At 30.7% G+C, this 26,128-nt stretch overlaps 1 protein-coding gene across 1 annotated transcript; it reads left to right on the plus strand.

The window, feature by feature from the left end:
- Positions 1–18,391: 18,391 nt before the first annotated feature.
- Positions 18,392–20,996, plus strand: LOC107868059 (serine/threonine-protein kinase-like protein CCR4). The gene has a single exon (XM_016714621.2). It carries the CDS (start codon positions 18,570–18,572, stop codon positions 20,913–20,915), a length of 2,346 nt encoding a protein of 781 aa, XP_016570107.1. The 5' UTR covers positions 18,392–18,569; the 3' UTR covers positions 20,916–20,996.
- Positions 20,997–26,128: the final 5,132 nt, after the last annotated feature.

A 26,128-nucleotide genomic window follows, 5' to 3' on the forward strand; every position in this document is an offset into this window, starting at 1 on the left:
GTTCTTCCACCTCTTTCTTCTTTTTTACTTATTGGTTTGGGATTTTTTGAAAGCCAATGTTTTCTAGTTAAATCATTAAGAAAATGGTGGCTTTAGATTGGAAGAATAACTATTAAATTATTATTGTTGTAAGTTTTTCATTTATATTTATGTTCTTTGGTGATTTTGTTTATCACAAGTTGAAAAGTACATTAACAATTATTTTTGAAAAGAGTTTGCAAGGATATAGAAAGGAATTCAAGCTTTGTAAGGGACATTTGGCCATGAATTTTTTTTATTTTTTCTGAATTTAGAATTTCATAAATTATTGGTGGTCTAACTAATTAAGTTGATTAATGAATGACTTGAACAAGACTTGATTTAGCAGTGTCGTAAATCAACTTTCTTCGTCAAGGGGAATTTCACTATTTGTCGTTTCATTTTCTATCTTAATTTTTTATTTATTTTCTTTTGTTTTATTTATTTTCATTAGTTGTTGAAGTTTGGCACTAAATAAAAACTCTTTACACAATAATCTGAATGTGAAAAGTAAATTAATAATTCTGACGTTCAACATCCGAGATATTTTAACCATAAATCTATCCCTGGTAAAGCTTTTATGTGAAATTTAATGAAAAGGATAAGTGAACTGGAGACTCAACACCTAAAATGGATCTTTTGATGCGTAAAAACATCTTTGAATGTAATTATGATATCTTAACCAAATTTTTGGATATAATTATTACTAAACTAGCTAATAGTCCATTAAAAAGTATCTAACTAAAGTTAACATTAGTTTAACTAATATTAATTAAATACTATAAAGGGTAAAAGGAATATTTTGGATATAATTATAGTTATTATTTACAGATTATGAGCTGATATTAAAAAAATGAAATGAAAAAATTAAATTATTTTCCTTATATTTAAAAATAGTCATTTGATTATTTTGCTAATAGCTATACATAATTATTTTTAAAAATATTTAGAACTTGAATTTTTCTATAGTTTTTTGTTTATAATTGCTCCACATCCTAATTAACTCCAAAAACTAACTGTCAACTCTGTTAGGAATATTAAATTTTATTAACTTGTTGTCCTTTTAGATACATACGAGTTTCTTTCTTTTTAACTAAAGTTTTATCTATCTTATTAATGTATATAATTATTATATATAAAAGCACAAATTTCTTACAAAATATTGACAAAATGGTGTCTACATTTTTTAGCAATGTTTAACTTAGTAACTTAAGATCCATGAATAAAGCATTAACTATAGAAAATCAAAGGAGAAGACAAAACAAAGAGAAAACACTCATGATTTTGTAAATACAAAATTTTAAAGTTATCTGTCCGGTTGATTTTTTTTACCATTTAAAAATAGAAAGAATTATGATTGACAAGAGTAAAAACATCAATATCTTTATTTGGAACTTTTAGTGTTCAAAAATATTTATTTTTTTGTTCTTTATATATGCAACTTGCTTTTGTAGCATTGAATACATGTACAACGCACGTACACTATCCTAGTTAATAAAATGGTTTGGATTCGAATCTAAAATTTTAACAAAAAAAATTATGACGCACAAAAGAGAACTCCTGCGTGAGTGCTTTAACTTTTAAAGAATATTTCTTTTACCGTATATTTTAGAACTCTTTTTTATGTACACCTAAAAAATCTACTAACATTAATTTTCCATATATTTCGCTATTACCATATATTTAGAATCCTTTTGAAAAATACCTACTAACATTAATTCTCCACATACTTTAATTTTACCATATAATATAGGATTCTTTAATTTTTTATTAATTAAGTAATAAATTGAAAAAAAAATAGTATAAAGACAATTTAACTAAATGTCTTAATTTCTTTTTACGTATTTGAGGAATCATATATTTATTTATGAAGATTTTGTCCATGTATTTTATGAGTCTTTAATTTAATAAAATAATAATTGAAGGAAAAAGGTGAAAAGATGATTTTACCTAAAGAGGATATTTAAGGAAAGACAAAAAGTTCAAACCAACATTTATAGACCTTTACACTTTTAATATAGTATAAATAGATATGGATATAGATATAACAAAAATATCACTTATTCAAATATGATTTATTTGAGAAAAAGGAGAGAGCGTAATGAAGATGACACTCTTTGTGCTTTCTAACTGCTTAATCAAAAAGCAACGCCATCATCAACAAAAGAGAAAATGGTTAAATACTCCCCCAACCTTTACTCCAAATCCCAACTATACACTTATACTTTGAGAAGGTCCTATGACCCCCTGAACTATTTTAAAATAAAATTATTACCCCTCCAACGTTGACATGGCAAGAGAGTGTGTTTCACTCTCTTTAAAGAGAGTGAGAACGAAAATATTTTATTAAAAATTTATTTTTAATATTTTTTTAAATAAATATATATGATTTTAATTATTATTTTTCTTTCTTCTTCTTCTACTTCTTCTTCTTCTTCTTCTTCTTCTTCTTCTTCTTCTTCTTCTTCTTCTTCAATGGCATCAAAGAACCCATCAATGGCAATTAATTTTTTTCTTCTTCTTCAATTCTTCTTCTTCTTCTTCAATGGCATCAAAGAACCCATCAATGGCAATTAATTTTTTTCTTCTTCTTCAATTCTTCTTCTTCTTCTTCAATGGCATCCAAGAACCCATCAATGAAAATTAATTTTTTTTATTCTTCTTCAATGGCATCCAAAAACTCATCAATGACATTTATTTTTATTCTTCTTCTTCAATGGCATCCAAGAACTCGAATTACGTGAGAATGTTGAATCAATTCAAATTGGAAAATAAAGTCACCGGAATTTTAAATTTTCCGAAGCCATTACTGTCGCGGCACCATCACTGTCGCGGCGCCATCATTGTCGTGATGCCATTTTGTGAAAATCGAATATTTTTTGGACATTAATTGCTGATTTTATTTTGATAAGATTACATATCGTGTGAATTCCATATGATTCATTATGCCATTAAAGAAGAAGAAGAATAGAAGAAGATCATGATGATGATGTGGCATGATGTGGAATTAATTTTTATAGTAAAAAAATGATATATGACGTGAAATTACGTGGCATGACATGTGGCAGCGCGTGTAGACCACAAATCAAAATAAAATCTGGGTATGAATTTTTAGAGGGATATATATTCCACTTTAAAATAGTTCGGAGGGTAATAATTTCATTTTAAAATAGTTCAGGGGGATCATAGGACCCTCTCAAAGTATAAGTGTGTAGTTGGAATTTGGGGTAAAGGTTGAGGGGGGGGGGGTATTTGACCATTTTCTCTCGACAAAATAAAATTTTTGGCGGTATGCTGGAAAATCAATTTTTATTTACAAGGATGAAGGATTATATAGCAACAGTTTGAGGACAAAATACGAGCAATTAATATAGTGAGGACAAAGTTAGAATTTAAGGCGTAGTTAGGACCAAGTAGAGCCCAAATATAAGCTCAGGACTAAGGGTGTTCATGAATCTATTTGGATCGGTTATTGGTCAACTCATAATTAAACTAACTTAGTCGGTGTTTAAATATCTAAAATAGGGTGTTTATGGGTCGTTTTGGATCGATTATTGGTCAAAATCATAATTAAACTAACTTAGTTAATTTTAAAATTTCTAAAATCAAACTGACATAAAAAGATAACCGTCGATTTGGTTCTTGTCGATTTGGTTCAATTTTTTCAATTTATAAATTTAGCTAATTATAAAAGTTGAAATTAAAAAAAAAATCCAATTCAATACATGAGATGTCAACCGAGTGTTGTGCCTCAATCTTGAAACTAAGATGTCTATTCAGTGTATACTTAGGCAAAGCCATGAACGGCACTATATGAACGTTTCTACAAAAAATATTTAGAAATTGCATATAAGAGAATGATATGATAACACCCCCTACCCCACCCCACCCCCTCCAAAAAAAAAGGTGAACACATAAATTTTTTGCTCAATAAGGACCAAAAGAAAGTTCAAAACTAGTGATTATATATAGTCTAATGAAACTCACCTGTAAAATCCAATAGGCAACAAGATAATTTTCACAATTAGTATCATTTATCATTCAAAGTGTGAAAGTCATTTAGAATCTCATCACGTACTTCCAACTAGATGGAGACATATGACTAAAAGTGTTACGACTAAAGCTAAATTCATGATAAAAATTTAAAATGTAATAGATAATTATATATATATATATATATATATATATATAACTTTTATCGATTTGATTTGTTTATTTTATCAGTTATTTTACAACAAAATCAAAAGCAAGCCACATAAATGTCAATTTTTAAAATTTAAAATCAAACTAAATCAAACCTTACCAAATGTTATTTTTTTAGTCGGTTTTGTTTTGTTCGTGGTTTCAAAATGAAACCGTGAACACCCCTACTCAGGACACTGTCAACCCACCTACAAAATAGTAGATATACTTAGAAAAGTAATGAAGAAAAGTAAACAATATTGATAAATTTACCTATGGTTTCTATTTTTAACCTTGAGCTAGGGGCGTCAAATGGACGGGTTGGGTTGAGATTGAGGATATTAAATGGATTGAATTGGATATTAGGTTGGGTCATGATCCACCCAAATTTACTTTGGGTTGAAAAAGATTGAGTTGAAATAGGTTAAAATCGGATCGGGTCTTGATCCGCTTAGTCTAATAAATTTTAACATATTGATATTTACTCCTCGTAAATTCAAACTCAAGAAAATAAATTTGAATGAGGTTGGAAAGTTGGGTGGGTGGGTAGGGAGTGGGGGTGATGGTAGGGTAAGAATTTTTTCTTTTAAATTTAACTTTTTTAAAAATAAAAATTTATTTTTTGGGGGTGGAGTATGGGGTAGGGGTGTGGGGGTAAAGGGTCGGGGGTAGGATGGATGGGGTTTAGGATGGGGGTTGAGGTAAAAAAAAAATTAAAAGAAATTTTATTTTTTAAAAAATAATACTTTTTCATAAAAAAAAAATAGGGAGCAGGCGGGCAAATGGGGATTGGGTGGGGTGGGGGGGTTAGGGAAGGGATGTGGATTGAGGTAAGCGTTTTTTTTAACTGAATTTATTTAAAATAAATAAATTTATTTTTTAAAAAAAATAATTTTTTATAAAACAATATATGCTTTGGGGGGAGGGGTTGCAGGAAGTAGGGAGAGATGAGGGTTGAGGTAAGATTTATTTATTTATTTTAAAAAAAAATTATTATCTTTTTTAAAAATATGTTTTGGGGGAGGGGGGGGGGTTGACCGGGGGATAACGATTTTTTTGCAAAAAAATTAAAATAAATTAATTTTTAGGGTGGGGTTTAGAGTAGGGAGGGGGGAATGGGATGAGGTGGGGTGGGGGCACAAAGAAAAATTATAAAAAAACTTTTTAAGAAATAAAATAATTTATTTAATGGAGGCTGGGTGGGATGGGTGGGGGATAAGATTGGGGGAGGTGAGGTGGGTAATTTTGAGAGTGGGAGGACATATTGTCACTTTTTTCAGAAAAAAAGACACCACATGATCATTTATAAAACAAATAGCTCAAGTTTGACATTCTGCTAAAAATAGCCAGTCGATTATTTTATCTCCACATCATAGTCATTTCCTAATTTGGGTCATTTTGGCCCATGTAGTTCAAATACAGTTTATATACCATATTGATACAATCCTTATACAATACTGATGCAGTTTTCATCTTGGGCCATTCGGCCCTTTTCTAAAAATATTTCAGTTTTCTTGCTATAAATTTTTTAACTGAAAAATATTCTATTTTTTTGGTTGTTTAAAAATAATAATTGAATATAATTGTATAAATTAGATATAATTGTTATACAAAATATGTATCTATATAAGATATATGTATAGAAATTGTATAGTTCAACCAAATATGTATATGTATAAAATATTAAAAAAAATATCTAGAAAATGTATAAAATTATATAATTATTGTATAAAATGTGTAAGAAAATTGTACGATTATTGTATAAATTGTATATTGAAACTATATAATTTTCGTATAGAATATTTATAAGATATGTATAGAAACTGTATAGAATATATATAGAAACTGTAAAATAAGCCAACAAACTACATTGGCTAGAAAATGGAATTTGAATTCCATGGGTAGTTTCTTGGAATTAATTTCGCTCGAGTGGCCATTTGTGTCATTTTCCCATTTTTTCCTACTTTCATTAATAAAATAATTTTTCTATTAAACAGGTTGAAGTAGAGATTGATTGGGCTCATTTGAATCCAATTTGAAAATGGGTTGGGACTTAATAGGTTGAGATTTACCCAATAATAAATTATCTTGAATTCAAGATATTAAATTTTGGATGAATGAGTGGGCCAACTCAATTTGAATTCATTTTGATACCCCTACTTGAAGCAAAGGTCACGGCTCCACTTCCTTTTAAAAGTAGGCAAAATAGCTCGATGGACCCTTGTACTTGATTTGTTTTGTAAAGTGGATACTTCTACTTAGACCTTTGTCATCTGAACCCCTCAACTCAATAAAACTCAATATTTTAAACCCCTCTGATAGTGTGTGTAACACAATCGTTCCACGTCAGTTGCCACGTCAACTTCCATGTCTTTTTTGTGTATTACATTAAATTTCATGCCCCATGTCAGCTGCCATGTCAAAAATTAAATAAAAATTAATTAAATAAGAAATTAAATATTAAAATAATTTAATTAAATAAATTTTTTTATAAATTATAGAAAAATTTAAATAATTATGTTTTTATTTTTGCTTGCAAACTAAACATCAAATTCATTCCAAATAATTAAAATTCTTCTCCAACTAATTTAAATTTTTAACTATAACTTCATATATACAAACATAATGAATTTTTTATTTTTAAATTTGAATATCCACTATTACTCACTTTCAATTCAAATTAAAATTTTAATCTAGAAAAAATATGAAAAGATTTCAAATTTAAATTTTAATCCAAAAAATTATGAAAAGATTTGAATTGAGAGGAAAAAATTAAAAAGTGAACTAAAAGCTTTTTTTTAGGGGGGATGGTGCTGAAGAATAGGGGTGGGGGTTGGCTGCTATGAAGGAAAGGGTTGGAGAGGGTTGTAGGTGGGGTGAGGGATGGTGTGTTGGGGGTGGAGGGTGGCTAATGTGTTGGGGGTAGGGGTGGTTGGTGTAAAGAAAGGTAGTGCTACGGAGGGGGCTGGGGGTGGGGGACTGGGTGATGGATACTGGACGGGGGTGAGGGGGTGGGGTGTTGCACGGGGTGAGGGGGTAGGGTGGGAGGTGCTTGACGGAAGGGGGGTGAGGGGGTGCTGGACAGGAAGTGGGGTTAGGGAAGGGCATTTTTTATTTTTTAATTTTAAAATTTTTTATTTTTAAATTTTTAAAAATATTTTTAAATTTAAAAAGCTGTAGTTGAGGGGACTTTTTTTTTAAAATTATTTTAATATTTGACCAAAAAAATGACCCTCACTCGCACCCTAGGCGCATGCTTGCACGCGTTTCGTCCTACTCAACCATTTTAATGCCACATAGGTCTGATCAACGGTCAAAGGATTTAAAATGTTGAGTTTTATTAAGTTGAGGGATTCAAATGACAAAGGTCTAAGTAAAAGTATCCACTTTATAAAACAGACCAAGTACAAGGGTCCACCGAGTTATTTTACCTTAAAAGTAAAAAAAAAAAAGAATTGTACTTCAAAGGGTAAATGGTGATAGAGGAATGACCTAAAGAGATGAAGACTAAGAGAAACAAGATAACAAACAAATGCAATAAAGTAAGATAGATAGCTTGACATACGAGATTACAAGAAATAGGAACCAAACCGTGTATCAAACTCTAAGACCCTTAAGACCCGCAATAACAACACCAAACTCTTACGGTGACCGCTAAGGGAATTAACTCCGCCTTACAACCACCGTTTCTAAGCAAGGATCAATAATGGCTTTTCAATCCCTACACTACGTGGCTTTTCCAAGCCCTACACTACACTCTCAAAGAGAGAAGAAACAAGTCTTTCAATGACTCTCAAATATTCATAATCAACTAAAGAGCAAATGACCTAATAGAAAACTATTTATAGGCTAGCTTATTACATAGCAAAATGGCCAAAATACCCTTAATGAAAGGGGTGGTCATGGAGTGTCTTTCCAACAAGTGCAATCCCTAAATACCCTTAATGAAAGGTTCTTCTTCAATGCTCCAAAATTAAGGGGTCATGCTTTAACACTTGTGGACTCGGGTTGGCATCAAAGGTAAGCCCCCACGCAATCTTCCACAGACGGGTTTGCTTTATGTCATGCTCAAAACGGGTCCTCCATGCATGTTCTTGTGTCCTCGAGGTGACCAAGTCTTGAGTCTTTATGCATTGGCCTCCAATGATGTCTTCAAAAGCATAGATGACCATTTGGCTTGTATCATCCTCCCATTCTTGAAGGATTCGACCTCGAATCCATATCTTGCAAAACTAAAGAAAGGACAAACAAGAACAACTTCCTCATGGCATGAGGGTTAGGGTTAGTACAACAAATAACTTCATCATACCAAGGTGGTATATACTTGAGATGTTACCATGAATCCTTTTTCTTAGTCATGAAAAGCTTAGTAACAATGTTACAAAGGAAATAGCTATGACAAGTATCAAGAGATAAAGAAACTACAAAGGTCTTAATGGTTTTACTAAGTCCAAAAGGTAAGGCTAACCCTGTCTTAGGAACCATAAAGCACAATTGTTTCATTACCTCTTCAAGTGGCCTCATCAAACGTAGTGCCACGATTGGTCTCAACGTCCACCAATCCCATATAGCTTTATCAATCAAATAAGTGGACCAACCAATAAGACCCTACCTCTACTTAATGCAAACTCGAAACTAGCATAGATGTCATCATAGGAAAAGAGGTAGTATAGGAAAGAATCAAGTATAAATACATGCACAGGTGAAGACAAAACATTTAAACACATATATGATCTTTCTTTCAAACAAAGAGACAACTTGGCATCCACAAGTTAGAATTCATGCAACTTAAGAACAAGTGTGTCAAAAAGGATGCACATTTAGAAGCATTACCCCAAGGAGACAATGACACTTTTGCTCTCGGGTTTTCAAGAATGACAATATTCTTGTCATGTAAACCAAGCAACAAGTTGGGTGTGTTGACACCTAATTTTTACCCTCCACGACTAAGTTTAATTCCAAGCTTCTTGAGTTTTAAATTAAATCACAACATATATTTTATCTAAATAAGAATTTTTTCAAAGTATTTATTTGGGCAAACTTATCAGTTTAAGTAGCGATTATGTATTATCGTATTCAATTATACGAAAATAGGTAATTTTGTTACTTAAATATCCATTTTGTAGGGTATTGAATTTAATTAAGGCTCATCTTGAAAATAAATTCCAATGATTAAAATCTTGATTTAAATATAATTTATTCTCAAAAATAATTTATTTGGATAAATATGCTTTTGATTTTATTAAATAAAGAAGCTCGAGATTAAAAAAGCTATTAATTCGTATCGAATTTTAATTTAATTTAGCCAATCTATTAGATTTGATAATAATTGAAAATTGGTCATAATTGCAATGCAATTCGTCAATTAATTTTTAATTTGGTCAAAATAAATAAATATGGCTAAATTTTAAATTCCAATTGGGGTTATATTTTAAATAACCCCAAAATTCTCAAGAACTCTCATAACTTTTACCCAATTCCCATCAAAAACTAAATTCAAATTGTACTATTCCCCCCAACTTTGTCCTTTTTCAATTTTGAAATTCAAAGATTGTACTATATTGTACTATTTTCCCCCACATTATCTTCCACTTCACCTTATCTTTAATTTTTACATTTCAAAAACCCTCTAAATATTTTTTCTCCCACATTGGTAGATGACAAGAAATAAATCTCTATCCTTTCCTATAAATACTTTTCTCCCACATTGTTGGAAAAGGAAAAAAATACCCCATTCTCTCCTATAAACACTACCACTACTTTGGTAGAGAGAGGAGGGGAGAAGGAAGAAAAAAAGGCTAGAAAGCTCGTAGTCTCATTTTGCTGCCCCCCAAAAGGTAAACACACCTTCTTTTTTCTTTTTTATTATTTTAGTTTTTATTATTGTTTTTCTCTTCATCTTTTTTCTTCTTCGTAGTTCGTAGATATAATTTTATTTGTTGGGATTGTATGTTGTAGATGGACTTGAAGGCCTTAGGACGTTGTGGTATCGATATTCTAATTATTTTCATATTCATGATATAAAAATCAGCTAGCAATAGTTGTATGTGCCTTTTTTGACTTTATTCTTTGATTATTTTGGATAAAGTTCCTGTTTATGCTTTTTTTAAACTCATTGTTGTTGGATACATTTATTTTTAGTATGTAAAGTTATTTTCTTTATGTTTAGAAGAATAGTTAATGTTGAATATTTTGCCTTTTCACCTTATTCTTTGATTATTTGAATAAATTTTAGATCTTTACTTGAAAAACGATACCCATGTCTTGTTCAAACTTATTGTTGGTAGATATATTTATTTTTAGCATGTAAAGTTATTTCCTTTATGTCGAAAAGAATAGATAATATTGATTGTTTCTCTTTTTTTACTTTATTCTTTGATTATTTTGGATAAAGTTTAGATCTTTACTTGAAAAACAATACCCATATCTTGTTTAAACTTATTGTTGGTAGATATGTTTTTTTTTAGCATGTAAAGTTGTTTATTTTATGTTGGAAGAATAGTTATTATTATTGCATGCGCCTTAATAAAAATAGTAATTAGTTAAGTCAAGAATTTGTCATTTGTTTACTAATTATTTTAATGGATTTCAAAACCCTCATATAAGATATGAAGTGCTAGCTTAATTTTTCATCCAAGATGTTTATTCTTCTTTGTTCGCATGTTGTCTTTTCAAAATGATAAGAAAGTTCGAACTTTTGCGGCTAAATAAAATTATTTGGATATTTTTGGCTCATGTATAGTATGATTGTGAAACTTTTGCTTTGCATTTTTTATTTGTTGACTCTCATTCTTGTGCAAGTATGCTTATTCTTGTCATTCAAAAAATGGTTCTTGATAATTTCTTTTACTTTGAAATATGTCACTTTTATGCCTTGAACATATATAATTTCTTTATCTTTTCTTTGTATGCAAAAAAATATCTCGAGTCCAAATGGACTCTTCTCCTCCTGCATTTCGTAATGGGTAAATAAGGCTCACCCCTTCGAGTCAAGTTCGAAGTTTAAACCCAAGGTCCACTACATAGCGTGCGGGTGCTAGGAGATAGACAAAAAAAGAAAATGGGTCAAAACCCATTGATTAGGTCACTAAAAGACTTGAAAAGTCTCAATTTTTATTATTGTCTTCTTTTTATTTATTCATTTAGTCATTTATTTATTCATTCATTTCAGCCTTGAAGCCAAACTTGTATTTAATACAGGTGGAGTAAGACCCGAGCCAAAGGAAAATATTTTAGGATAGGTGAAATGGGTTGGAAGCCCAACTAAACTAGGACAGGTCTCGTTGATTTAGGCCTATGGCCTAAATCTTTTACTTTCTCCTCCCTTCCCCTTTTATGTGTTTATTTGTTTATTAGTTTTTTTTAGACTTAGTTAAAATCCCTACTAAGTCACCTAAATCTATTTTGCACAAGTCTTTTTTTAAAAAAAAAAAAATCAAATCACTATTTCAACAAGTTAATCTTTTCGAAGTTAATCAAAAGACGATTTTCAAACAGTCCGGATAACCGCAATTTAGCGAATGTTTTAGGTGCCTAACACCTTCCTAAAACGTTAATAGGAACCGTTTATCTAGAATCTCTAACTTAAAATGATTTTCCTATTTTGAATCGTTTGAAGTAACTTTTATAAAGGTTTCTTAATTCCTTTTCAAAATTAAGTGGCGACTCTCTTTCAAAAATCAAAAATTTTTGCAAAACAGAAACAACCCCAAATAGTCAACCATGGGTGGCATGATGTAGTTCTTATGGCACCAATCATCTAGCACAAGGAGGCAGCCCAGTACCCCATAAATGCTTACCTTTCCGGAGTGAACACTTCTCCTAGGATCAACATTGTAGAGTTTGGGACAACCTATGGGCACATGAGTACCCCTTGGCCTTGGAGATGTATTCTCTTTTTTTCTCATGGGATAACCTACACTATAGCTAGTATACCCATTCACACCACTTCGACCTTGATAAAATGTACTACAAGGTGAAGAATATGAATCTTCATGCTCCATACGTTCACTCTCACCATAGATCTCATAAGCTTTGCGAAAGAAGGGATTATACCTTACACTAATTCTAGGTTTGGAGTGGGAAGTGTAAGACTTCTTACATGCACCAACTTTATCATAAGAACCATCACAAGGCCCTACATCATCTCCACATTCACCATAAGCACTAGGAACTTCATTTACCTCATTTTCTCCCTGAAAACCATAACTCTCAATTCTGCCCATGTCATCATGGCTATATTCATAGGCCCCATAATCTCCAACATCATCGTAGCCATAAAATCCCTCACTACAATCATAGTCTCCCATGTTGTAGTCACAATAGTCTGAGGCTACCAAGATACGTTCCTCTTATATCACCTTGTACCAAAAAAATGAACAAACAAGATTAGTAGTAAATGATCCTCACCAACACTCGTATACACTTACCTTTGTGATCCTCATAATTAGAGCGGTGAATATTAAAAGTTACTTATACTCCGGTAGTCAATAAGGTGTCAATCACTACTTAGCGGCCGGAATAGATTCTTGTTAGATCAACTCAAGACACAAAATAAAATCTACTTACGAACTTGAAACAAAGAAATTCAACGAATCAAAATGAGAAAAGCACATAAAGAATGAAAACACGAAGAAAACAGACTCAAACAACTAATTAACAACTAAGTAGGTGATTACTAGTTGTTAATTAGTTCTAGAATCAAGTAATGAAACTAAAGAAACAAAGAAAAGAAACTTAGAACCTAAATTTGAGCTTCAAGGTATTTTGGAAGTTGATGATGTTTCACTTTGATGACGTGGAAGCCTTGGTCAAAATTGGTCAACGATTTGGAGTTAACTTGTTTCCAATTTAAAATTCAACAATCTTTTTCTTGATAGTGGTAATAGGTTTTGGTGAAGAAAACACAAAGAATGGACCCCTTTTCAAGCTCAAAAGAGTTTGAATTTGTTGTGGTCCCCCCTTGTACTTTCCCTTGTCCTCTTCTTTGAGAATATTCCTTTTTTGATACTTTTGGACTCTTTCTTCCTTTGGAAGACTTGGAATATGCTTGGAATATTTTTTGTACAAACAAGGACCATACTCTCTTTCTTCTTCTTTTTGGATCAAACCACCACTTTTTGAATGTTCTTCTTTAACAACATATGAAGAACATGAAGAACACCAAGAACATTAAAAAATGGAACCTAACCCAAATGAACTCCAAATTGAATGATTTTTGAATATTCAAGCACACTTTGAACTCCCAAACACCAATATCACATTTTCAAGCCACAAATCTCACAAAAACCCTTCCAATTTTGGGATCCACCTTTCAAGTTTCTTCAACTTCAAGTTCAACAATGGTGGATGGCTCAAAACAACCCGGAAATAGCTCAAATTCAAGATCTAGACTCCTATAGTGTTAGAGAAGACAAATCTAACACTAAAAACATAGGAAAAACACAAAATCAAAAACTCAAATTTTGACCTAGGGTAAAAAATGGAAATGGTACTTTTTTGGGGTTTTTGTTTTTTAACACTTATTTTTTTGTGATTTTTTAATTTTTAGACTCTAATAGTGTTAGGGAACAAGAATCTAACACTAGAAACACCAAAAGACACAAAAATCTAGGACCTAAAATTTTGGTCTAGGGATAAAAATAGGATAACAACTTTTTTGTTTTTGCAATTTTCAGATGTGTCACTTATTTTTTGTTGATTTTTTAGATAACAATTCATAGATTGATTTTATTGGAATAAAATCAAACCTTGCCCTTGATACCAAATGATAGAGGAATGACCTAAAGAGATGAAGACTAAGATAAACAAGATAATAAACAAATGCAATAAAGTAAGATAGAGAGCTTGACATACGAGATTACAAGAAATAGGAACTAAACCATGTATCAAACGATAAGACCCCTAAGACCCGCAATAACAACACTAAACTCTTACGGTGACCGCTAAGAGAATCAACTTCGCCTTACAACCACCGTTTCTAAGCAAGGATCAATAATGGCTTTTCCAAGCCCTACACTACTTGGATTTTCCAAGCCCTACACTACACTCTTGAAGAGAGAAGAAAAAAATCTTTCAATGACTCTCAAATATCCATAATTAACTAAAGAGCAAATGACCTAATAGAAGACTATTTATAGGCTAGCTTATTACATAGAAAAATGGCCAAAATACCCTTACAGGTTGTTTGGATAATGGTTTGTCATGGTTTCATAATGTATGGTATAGTATAGTATGGTATGGTACAATACTACGTTTGGATAGACTGTATTGTTCACTATTATTTAATAAAAATTTTATTTTGTTTGATTTGGTTTGTGGGTAAAAATTATAACAAATTAAGGTTGTAAATAATATGGGATAAAAGGGTAAAATAGGAATAGAAAATATTATATGAGGGCATAGTTGGAAAAATAAATAGAAAACCATGCAAAACCACCAAATCGGTGGTTCAAAAAATTGGCCTATTCTATGGTTCCCAAACTATGAAATGTTACCATACCATACCATGCCTTTTAAAAAACCATCAAAACAAACATGGTACCCATACCATACCATACGATAGAAAACCACTATCCAAACAACCTATTAATAAAAAGGGTGGTCATGAAGTGTCTTTCCAACAAGTGCAATTCCCAAAATACCCTTAATGAAGGGTGTTTATTCAATGCTCTAAAACCAAGGGGTCATGCTTCAACACTTGTGGACTCGGGTTGGCATCAAAGGTAATCCCCCATGCAATCTTCCACAGATGGGTTTGCTTTATGTCATGCTCAAAACGGGTCCTCCATCCATGTTCTTGTGTCCTCGAGGTGACCAAGTCTTGAGTCTTTATGCATTGGCCTCCAATGATGTCTTCAAAAGCATAGATGTCCATTTGGCTTGTATCAAAAGGTCCAGCCAAACTCAAATGTAGATTTAGGTTATATAGATAATCAACTAGTTTCTTTCTTAGTGATTTCATTGTTTAACAAAAAAGAATTAAGGATGGGGAAAAGAGAAATGAGAAAGGGATTACAAAATGAAAATCAAACCTTATCAATAAGGTAAAAGTTCAGATAATTAACTAATTAAGAAAAATTCTTGATTTCATTAATCAATATAGGAGTCATAGTACAGAAGATTTTCGAGTTAAATCAAAAGTTATAATTACTCTATAAATTTATCGGTATCCTGTAAAGGCACTCGGGCCCATTGCCCATTAATTTCTGAATTGAAAAAATTACAGAAAGTAACATACTTAAGACTATAATTACAATAAATAGCAACACTTTTGTAAAATTACAGTTTATAGCAAGAGTAACATTATTTTACTCATTAACTAGGCAATGCATGTTTTACTCTCACTACTTTGCATTTTTTTTATTTTCACTCTACTATTCAACTCCCTCAAAGCCATATCTTTTACCCCTTTTTTCATCTTATTTTTTATTATTTTATTACTTTATTTTATTTTTATTTTTTTATTTTCACTTTATTTTATCTCTTCTATTTCTCTTTTTTTTTTCCTTTTTCGTTTTTTTTTTAATTTTTTGTTTTCTTTTTTTCCCCTTTTTCATATTTGAAGATAATTATCTCCATGATCTTCAAGATTTCAAAATAAATCATCATCACTGTCTTTCACTCTCATATATCTCTACCTTTTTTTTTCTTGTTTGTTTTATTCCATCTTATTTTTTTCATTTTATTTTTTATTTTGATTTCTTTTTATTTTTCATTTTTTTCTTTTCACTTTATTTTCTCTCTTCTATTTCTCTTTTTTTTCCTTTTCTGTTTTCTTTTTTTTCTTTCTCATATCTTTTTTTTCTTTTTCTATTTCCATTTTCTTCTTATTTTTTCTATTTTATTTTTTTTATTTTTTTCTTTTATTTTTATACTTCTATTTCTCTTTCTTCCTTTTTTTTCTTTTTCACTTTTTTTTTGTTTTTTCCCCTTTGTTTACTCTTCTATCTCTAACTTTTATTTTGAAAAGACAAATATATATATCACATACACATATTAAAAAGATATAGAAAATACATAGCCATATGGATCTGGATATGTATTTACAGTATAAAACATACATATGTATTTACGAAATACATATCATATTCCTATTAAACAACTATTAAACAGTAACAAACATAACTATACTATATATCTTCATATGTATTTGCGAAATACAAAGGAGACTCATATAAAATAAGAATATACATATGGATCAGGTATGTATTCTGTAAATACATCTATATGTATTTTATACGGTATTAGATTTGTCTTTGAACTATATAAACTATGTCATTTTAGAGGGTAACATATGTACTTATTTATTTTTTTTACTGTTTAAGATATGTATTATATATTTTTTTATTACCTATATGTATATGTATATAATTGTCATTTTTGTTATAAAGATTTTGTGTCCTATATGTTTATATATATATGTGAGTCAGATATGTATTTCTATAAATACATATGTAGATATATATGTATGTTTTTCTACCGTAAATACATATGTAGATCTGTATGTCTATTTATGTTGTATATTTTTTAAATATGTATATATGGTATAGATATTTATCTTTTAAAAATAAAAGATAGAGATAGAAAAGTAAGAAAAAGAAAAAAAATAGAAAAAAATAAAAACAAAAAATAAAAATTCAAAAAAAAAAAGAGAAAAAGGAAAAAAAGAAGAAGAAAGAAAATAGAAACTAGAAATAGAAATGTAAAAACAAAAGCAAAAAAAAATTAAAAAAGAAGAAGAAGAAAACAAAAAAGATATGAGAAAAGGAAAAAAAAGAAAACGAAAAAAGAAATAAATAAATAAATAAATGAAAAAGGAAAAAAAAAAAGAGAAGTAGAAGAGAGAAAATAAAGTAAAAAAAAAAAGAAATTAAAATAAAAAAAGATTAAAAAAATGAAAAAACTAACAAGAAAAAATAGTTAGAGATATAAGAGAATGATATTTTGAAATTTTGAAGATCATGGAAATAATAATATTCACATTTGAGTTTGTTTTTGAAAAGGAATCTAAATCTTGTTGTATATGTATTTTTATAACAATAGTTTACTTAAATACAAAATACAATTTACTATTTTTCGTAATTATGAAACTTTTTTTTTTGGTAAGCGTAGTTATGAAATTGTTGCTATAAAAGTTACAATTAAGGCTCTATGGTAGGGCAAATTAATTAAGGGTCACAAAAAAGTTTCAAAACTAAAAAAGAGTGATACAAGTCTTAAATATTGAGTAGGGGTGACAATTTTAAGATTAGTGTTAATGACACTAATTTTAAAAACCATAAGTTTTATTATTTACACAAAGATCCCTACCTCATATTTACACAAAGATCCCTACACCATCACAACCACTCCTCCACATCCTTTCTGTTGCCGCCTGCCACCGCCACTTTCTCTTCCTCCACTGTCACTATTATTACCATTGTCACCTCTTTCAAATTCATCATTATTTTCTTCCTCTACATAACTATCACCTATTTTTCTTCTTTCTTTTCTACCGTCGTCGCTATCAACGCCATAACAAATGTTATCTTCTTATTCGGTGTCACCACCAGTACCACCACCTCCATTTTTATAATAAATATCACTTTTTTGTGGGCTCCTTCTCCAATCAGATCTTTTTTCAGAAATTAAGTAAGTATCGAAGTTGTTGCAGCAACTTCGATAATTACTACAACAACTTCGATAATTGTTGTAATACAATAACTAATAATAGTTGTTGTAATAATTACCATAGTCGCTGAATTCGCTAAATTATTTCTTCATTCATTTTTTAAAAAAATTAAAAAATTTCTTTTCAAACTTTTTAATATTTTTTTTGAAAATAGACCATAAAAATTAAAAAAAAAAGAATGAAATGAAAAGAGAAAAAAAAAGAATAAGAGAAGATGAAAGAAGAGGAAAATCTAGAGAGAGACAAAAATAAGAAGAAGATGGGAAGCAAGAAAAAAGAAGAAAAAGTTTGAAAGATAAGAAAAGGGAGAAACTCTAAAATTTGAAATTTGAAGTTGGGGGACTTTTTAAAAAATAAAAAAAAATTTAAAAATTATATTTTACACCCCAATTAACTTAATCACAATTGAAATAAACCTTTAACCTTAGCTGATCAAAGTTATTTATATTTTTAATTTAAAGACTTTTTTGTCATTTTCCACTTAATTTAGTCGCTATTTCTCAAATTTTCCCTTTGAAATTTCGGATGGACTTAGTCTTTGGTCCTCAGTCCTCACTATCTGCCATTTCTAATCCGCGTTTTCCGTAACTTCTACTCTTCATCTAAATGTCGTCAAACTCACATCATTTGAGAACACCCTGTTCTTCTTTTCCCTCCTCTAAAACACCATGAAAGCATCTTCCATTGCACCACTTCTATGGCCATTCTTTCTCCAAAAACTCACCTGTTCTTTTTTTTAGTTTTCATTTCCCTTTGTTTTCCACCCATTTCTTCACTTTCCACTCTTGCTATTTCCAGAACTTCTAATCACACATTGGTTTGTGCATTGATTTCCTCTTCCTCATTTCCTCGAGAATCGTCCCTCAATTGTACTAGCTTTCCTCAGGGAATTCAAATCCCTTTGAATCCTTCTGTTCCTTTCAGTGGGATGGTGGGTGGAATTGGTTTCCTTTGCGGGTTAACCTCATCTGATCCTACAGTCATGGTGTGTTGGAGGTTCTCAAACAATGGCACCGACTTGACTTACAAAAGGATTTATGTTGGTCCATTGCTCACAAATCTTGATTCTGGGAATTCCCAAATTTGTGGAATTGTCAATGGAACCAATAGGCTTCAGTGTTGGCAGTGGCATGAATTCAGTTCGTCAAACAGAAGCTTGATCACTTCAAATCTTGCTGTCGGACAAGATTTTGTTTGTGGGTTGTTGCGACTTGGTCAAATCCAATGCCTGGGAAGCTTCAGGGATGTCATTGACGCTGTTCCCTCTGGGAATTACAGTGAAATTGCGGCTGGTTCTCAATATGCTTGTGCCATTTCCAGGAATGGTAGCTTGGCTTGCTGGGGAAAAATGGTAGGTGAAAAGCCTATTGACCGATTCAAATCTCTTGCTTTAGGTGATACCAGGAGTTGTGCTTTGAGGATTAATGGGACAGTGGTTTGCTGGGGAGAAAATGGTTTTACTCTCCCTTCATCTTTGAGTGACGCATCTTTTGAAACGTTAGAAGCCAAACAGGATATTTTCTGTGGCATTGTGACCTCTAATTTTTCCTTGTTCTGTTGGGGGAATGATATTTTCAATTCAAATCCAGCAGTGTTTAATGGTGTAGAAGTAGTTCCGGGACCCTGTACCACTTCATGTCCTTGTTCACGTTTACCGAACTATGGTAGGTTTTGTGGTCAAGAACTAATGATATGTCAACATTGTGTTCCAGAATTTGGTGAGAATCCACCAATTGTTAGCGGGTCAGGTCCTTCACCTCCACCATTATTCCCACAGCCAACGCCATCTCAGTGGACTGGAAGCAGTGATCCATGGAATACGAGAAATGTGGCATTTCTAGTGGTAGGTTGTGTCGGGTCCTTCATGATTTTGAGTGTCCTTGTTATCTTGTTTCTCAAGTATTGCAAGATTAGAGGATGCAGAGTACACGACTCTGGCCGACTTGATGAGGCCGGGACACCTCCCCAGCAAGGCAGCCAGACATCTCAAGTTCAAGATCAAGTGGGTCCTCAGCTACCAGTCTTGGAAAAAAGACTAAATCAATTGATTAGCATGGGAAATGGGGGTCACTTACAAGAATTTTCCTTGCTAGTGTTACTTCAAGTGACGAATAACTTCTCTGAGGAGCACAAAATTGGGACTGGAAGTTTTGGTTCTGTTTATCATGCTACGTTGGAAGATGGCCGCGAAGTAGCCATAAAAAGGGCAGAAGCTTCAGCCTCATCTTCCTATGCTGGTGGTTCAAAGTATAGACAAGAGGACAAGGACAGTGCATTCCTCAACGAGCTAGAGTTCTTGTCACGCCTCAATCACAAGAACCTTGTTAGGCTATTAGGTTATTGTGAAGACAACAATGAACGCGTCTTAGTTTTTGAGTACATGAACAATGGCACTCTCCATGACCACCTCCACAGGCTTGAGAACTCACCATTAACATCATGGACTGCTAGGATCAAGGTGGCATTGAACGCGGCCCGTGGCGTCGAGTACCTCCACGAGTACGCCGTGCCAACAGTCATCCACCGAGACATCAAGTCTTCCAACATATTGCTCGACACCAATGGTAATGCCAAGGTGTCCGACTTCGGTCTGTCCCTATTGGGGCCACAAGACGATGAAACACACCTTTCTTTGCGGGCGGCAGGCACGGTGGGTTACATGGACCCCGAGTACTACAGATTGCAACAATTGACAACAAAAAGTGATGTGTACAGTTTTGGAGTAACGATGCTAGAGTTATTGTCAGGGTACAAGGCAATTCACAAGAATGAGAATGGTGTGCCAAGGAATGTGGTTGATTTTGTTGTGCCATACATAGTACAAGATGAGATTCATCGGGTGCTGGATCGTAGAGTTCCTCCACCAACACCATTTGAGATTGAGGCAGTGTCATATGTAGGTTATCTTGCAGCGGATTGTACCACGTTAGAAGGTAGAGATCGACCAACAATGACTGAAATTGTAAATAACCTAGAAAGAGCCTTTCTAGCTTGTTTGGCCACTCCAAATTTCTCTCGGTCCAACACAGATTCATCAAAATAGTCATTATTGTTTGGCTTGTCTATATTGTAATTAAAACATTTTCCCTCAGTTTTCGTATTTACATTTAATCATCTTCTCATACGTACCAGCCCATTTCTTTTCTAAATGTATCCTTGTTTACTATGTTGGTTTTAATTTGTGGCACTTCTAGCTTATTGAGAAATTTTTTCTGAACAACTATTTAAACGAAGTTCGATAATTAGATTAATTCATTAGAATTTTGATCTTGAGCGACTACTGTGGCCCCGTTTGGCCATAAAATTACTTTTTTCGGAGTTGGAGTTGGAGTTGTATTTGGCCATGAATATAAATTAAATCTGTTTTTGTAATCTTCACTTTTCCAAATAATTTTCTGAAATTAGAGTTGGAAAATTCATGGTCAAATGCAGCGTGTTTTCACTTTTTTCACTAAATTGAAATAATTTTTCAGAAAAAAAGATAAATTTCTATGGCCAAACGGCTACTAAAAGTAGGGGTGTCCATATGTCGGATTGGTTTGGTTTTCTATTGAAAAAAACCAAACCAATTATGTCGGTTTATTAAAACTATAAACCAAATCAAGCCAATATAAAATCATTTTTTCGGTTTAGGTTTTAGTCGGTTCTTTCGATTTTTCTCAATTTTTTTTATGATCTTTATTTTTTACAATTATATTGTGATTGAAGTTTAGATCAAGTATATTTTCACTCATGTGCTAATGAAAAACCACAATTATGAAAAATTGAGGAGCGAAAAACTATCTTGAAACTAAAAAGTAAGATGAAGAGTGAAAGTTTAGGTTTTAAGTTTATATTGAATTTTTGATCATTTTATTAGCAATTAATAGATAAATATTACAACTTAAAGGTCCAAATATGAATATATATATATATATATATATATATATATATATATATATATACATATATATACACACACACATCTACTTTCTAAATATTGAAAATTAATAAAACTAATTGAAAAAGTAGATTGTAATTAATATTTTATGTATAAAAAGTTCAAATATATATATATATAAATATATATATAAATATATATATATATATATATATTATGTCGGTTTGATTTGGGTTTGATTTGACTTTTTTTGGTTAACACCAAACCAAATCAAGAATGATCATTTTTTTTTAAACGCCAAACTAACCAAACCATAAGTCGATTTTTTTTCTCGATTTGATTTGACTTGACAGTTTGGTCTGTACACCCCTAACTAAAAGTAATATAGTTGTAGTTTTGTTGGGTGAAAATCATTTTGCTCCCCAACTTCATCTTAAAATCAAACTCCTCAACTTTGAACAATAATCATATTTCTCCTTTATCCTAATTGAATTTTAAAATGTCTATTATATCCTCTCATCATCAACTTTATTTTTACTTCTTTATAATCATCATATTTTCATTTTCTAAAAATCGTGTACCCAATTTTTCATAAAAACATGAACATTATCTTATGAACATAAAAAGTGAGAAATACTAATTAAGTATATAAGCTAAGAGAAAAGACATAAAAAAGTCACCCCTGAAGTTGTCTGACTTTTGCAAAAAGACACTTAAACTATACGGGCGACTTATTACCCCACAAAACTAGCTAAGACCATTAAGAATAACACTTTTTTCAGCCAACACCAATTAAACCAACAAATGTGTAAATTACGTGCCAATCAACATTTGACACGTGTCAAATTAGTTTTAATCTTTTTTTTTAGAAACTATAGCCATATATTTTTAAATAATTTTTTTTCTTCCTTTCCTCTTCACATTTTCTATTGAAGGTTCTTTGTCATGGTCATCCAACTCCGCCATTGCCCCTGCAACATTCACCAATTCCACCGTAAAGTGATCAAATAGTTTTCGAACTACCACTAACTAGTTTATGAATATCAAATCCATCTATATCGAAATCTAAATATTCAAACTAACAGTAAATAATTAGAATATAAATACTCAAATTACCACTATATTAAAATTTGAAATTTGAATCAGTATCTTTTCCAACAAAAATTTAATTTTTCATATTGGCTATATTATCCGAAAATACCTTCTCGCCGGAAAAAGTGGTGGCTAGCATACCATCTCCTTTTTACCCTTTTTTAATCTCTTTATTATTTTTATCAAAAAATAAATATCAACCACGATAATATCCACCACCATCACATTAACGAAGAAGAAGAGAAAGGGGAAAATAACACTCCATTGATGAAGAAGAAATGAAGAAGAATGAGAAACAAAAGAAAAAACAAAAAAGGAAGAAAAAATATTATAAAATAGAGAAAAGAAAAAAGTGGAAACATTTTTTATTACACATGGCGTTTTTTAATTTGCTGGTGGAATAATTCCCCCCACCCCCCACGTGCCTTCTCTTGCATATTAAAAAAAAAGGCTGAAAATAAGTCAAAAGGAGTTATTTTTAATGGTCTTAACAAGTTTCGTGGGGTAATAGATCGCCCGTATAGTTTAGGCGTCTTTTTGCGAAAGTCGGACAACTTCACGGGTGACTTTATATCTTTTCTCTATAAGCTAATGATGGACTATAATGAAGTAAGTTAACATAATAAGGAAATTAGTTTTATTAATAATAATTAAAACTCTAATATTTATTGTACACGTGAAAATAATTAGTAATATTAACTTTATAAACATATTTCAATGCAGAAATATAAAATAATGAATACAAATAAGGTCAAATTTTTAAAGAGTATATTTATTTAGATAAATTATAATTTATGTAATAATCTATTAATGACAATCACATCTTATTTATTTATAATATAGTTTCTTATCACTTGTCTCTCATACTAAAAATAATTATTTTAATTTATTTGTTCAATTTATGAAATCAAGAGAGGTGAATTATGTTTTTCTTATCCTTAGTATCAAATAGCTACATAAAGTAGTAGTATAGACAAATTTAAAATTTTAAAGTATCATTAATAAGGTTAATTCAATAAAATGCACCTCTATATAAAAATTTCTTAAGGATTGTATCATGTCAACAAAAGTCACGTAACATGAAACGAATGTAGTAAGAGAGTGGTGAAACACAAAAATGTATACATACATGCCTGTACATACATATATACAACTTAAGGGTGGCTTGGTTGGGAACAAGTTATTCCGGGATTACTTATTCAAATAAGTTGTACCAATATGTATATGTAATAACTTATCTCATCACTGTAGTATAAATGGTGGGATAAATAATTTTGAAACTAACTAATGCCGCTAACGAAATGCAGGATAAAATAATAATGAATTTTGAACTCAAATTATTATAATTGCACCTCACACCAAATGACTCTCTAATACATATAATATTGAAATAACGATCTTAAAAAGTAACATTAAATTTTATGACAAATTTATAAAAAATATTATTTTACTTATAATGTAAATACATTTAAATAAAATATGATAAATACCGAGGTTGAAAAATATATATTATATGTAATATAAAGTATTATTACATAAATATTAGGGGGGTGCGCGGATTATATATATATTTAATAGATTTATTAGGTTTCTAGTGAATCTATTTTTATATGTGCATGGATATTTTTTGAATTTTGTTTCAATATCTTTTAATGATTTACTTTTTTCGTAAGATATATTCATTAATTATTTTATCCTGTAGTAATTGCAGAGTTACAAATTTCTGTATAATAATTTATCCTATCTGTACTGTAATGTATATCTAATTCTAGATTTTCAATGTTATTTATTATCTTGTGTTGTTCTTCTCGTAGTGAGGTTTTTAAATTATATAAACTATTACATGTACTTTTATCTAAATTTTCTAAGGTTTTTTCTATCCATACTAATTTTTCTTTTAGGTTTTCCATTATTTTTCTAATTCGGTTCCTATAATTAATTTCATTATTTAGATTTTCTTGATTTTCTCTAGTTTTTCTAATATATTCTAACATTTTTTAATCTGAATAATATCCTTCTGGGTAAATTTCTTCGTATAACTGTTCTAGACAATTTGTAGTTTCAATTTCGTAGTCTATTACTTTTTCTAATATTATTTTCTTGATATCTATAATTTCTATGTTTTTAAGTATATATAAGATTAAAATTTTAAGATAATCTAAATGATCTATCTTTTAAAATTGGTTTTATTATGATATTTTGTAGTTGTTTGTTTTAGTCTTAGTAGTTTTTGCATATTTTTATTAAGAAATTCTATGTATTTTATATCTTTATTTTTCATGTATTTGTTTATATTTATTTTTATCTGTTTTTCTAGTAACTGTATGTTTCTTATATCTTTTTCTAAAAATTCTGTGTAATTTATCATCGTAAGTATTTGTAAGAGTAGTTAGGTAGATATGGTATATAATTTACTCTAGTCATGTAGTATTTACCAAAAGCTTTTTCTAATATGATTTTTCTTATATCTGCTACTCTTATATCTCTAAGTGCATACAAAATAAGTATTTTGAATTTATCTACCATCACATCAGATAAATTATCATTCATTTCATAAAATTGCTTTTTTCAAAATATTCCCTTCAACCATGTACATAACAAAATATGGTCATTTTAGCTTACTATATACTAGATTATTCTTAAATAATATGTTCTTCCGTCACTATTAACATGGTAATTCGGATACTTTTTCCCTTAAACAGCGCCTCTACTCTGGTTACTCCCCGCCACGGCTTCTTGCCTCATTGGTTTCACCTTTAGGATGGCATAGTCCTTAGGGATTTTTCTCTGTTTCCGCTTTGTTAATAAACTTCTTAACATATTATTCGTCGAATAATTCTACTATAAAGTAACTAATATGAATTTATTTTATCATATCATGATTGTTGGGAATTATGAATTTAGCTATTCATAATCATAAATAGATATACCTGTTCGGGTAGCTTTGATATTTCTGAGTTTTGTTCCTCCATAGCTTTTTCCATTGGAATATGTTTATTTGATTAACTGAGTAAAGTATTTGCTGTGGAGTGGAGAGAAAAGTTGCTTCAACGCATGAAGGCTTGCCTTTGCAATGCCTTCTGCCTTCTTTATTTATAGAACGAAAAAGTATCTTTACATCCAAACTTTACAAAAATTATAAACCTAGGAACTAAAAAGTCAATAAAAGGGGCTATATAGGCCTAACCTATTTTCCTACATCTACGTAAAAGTCTTAATAATTCAATCAATGTACAATAATTCAATCAAGACTTTTGTACAATAATTAAGACTTTGTACAGTAT

Source organism: Capsicum annuum, chromosome 4 (genome assembly GCF_002878395.1).
Source record: "Capsicum annuum cultivar UCD-10X-F1 chromosome 4, UCD10Xv1.1, whole genome shotgun sequence".
Lineage (NCBI taxonomy): Eukaryota > Viridiplantae > Streptophyta > Magnoliopsida > Solanales > Solanaceae > Capsicum > Capsicum annuum.

Excerpts from the sequence above, each read along its gene's own strand:
- LOC107868059 (XM_016714621.2), top strand. The coding sequence starts at position 18,570 with ATGGCCATTCTTTCTCCAAAAACTCACCTGTTCTTTTTTTTAGTTTTC.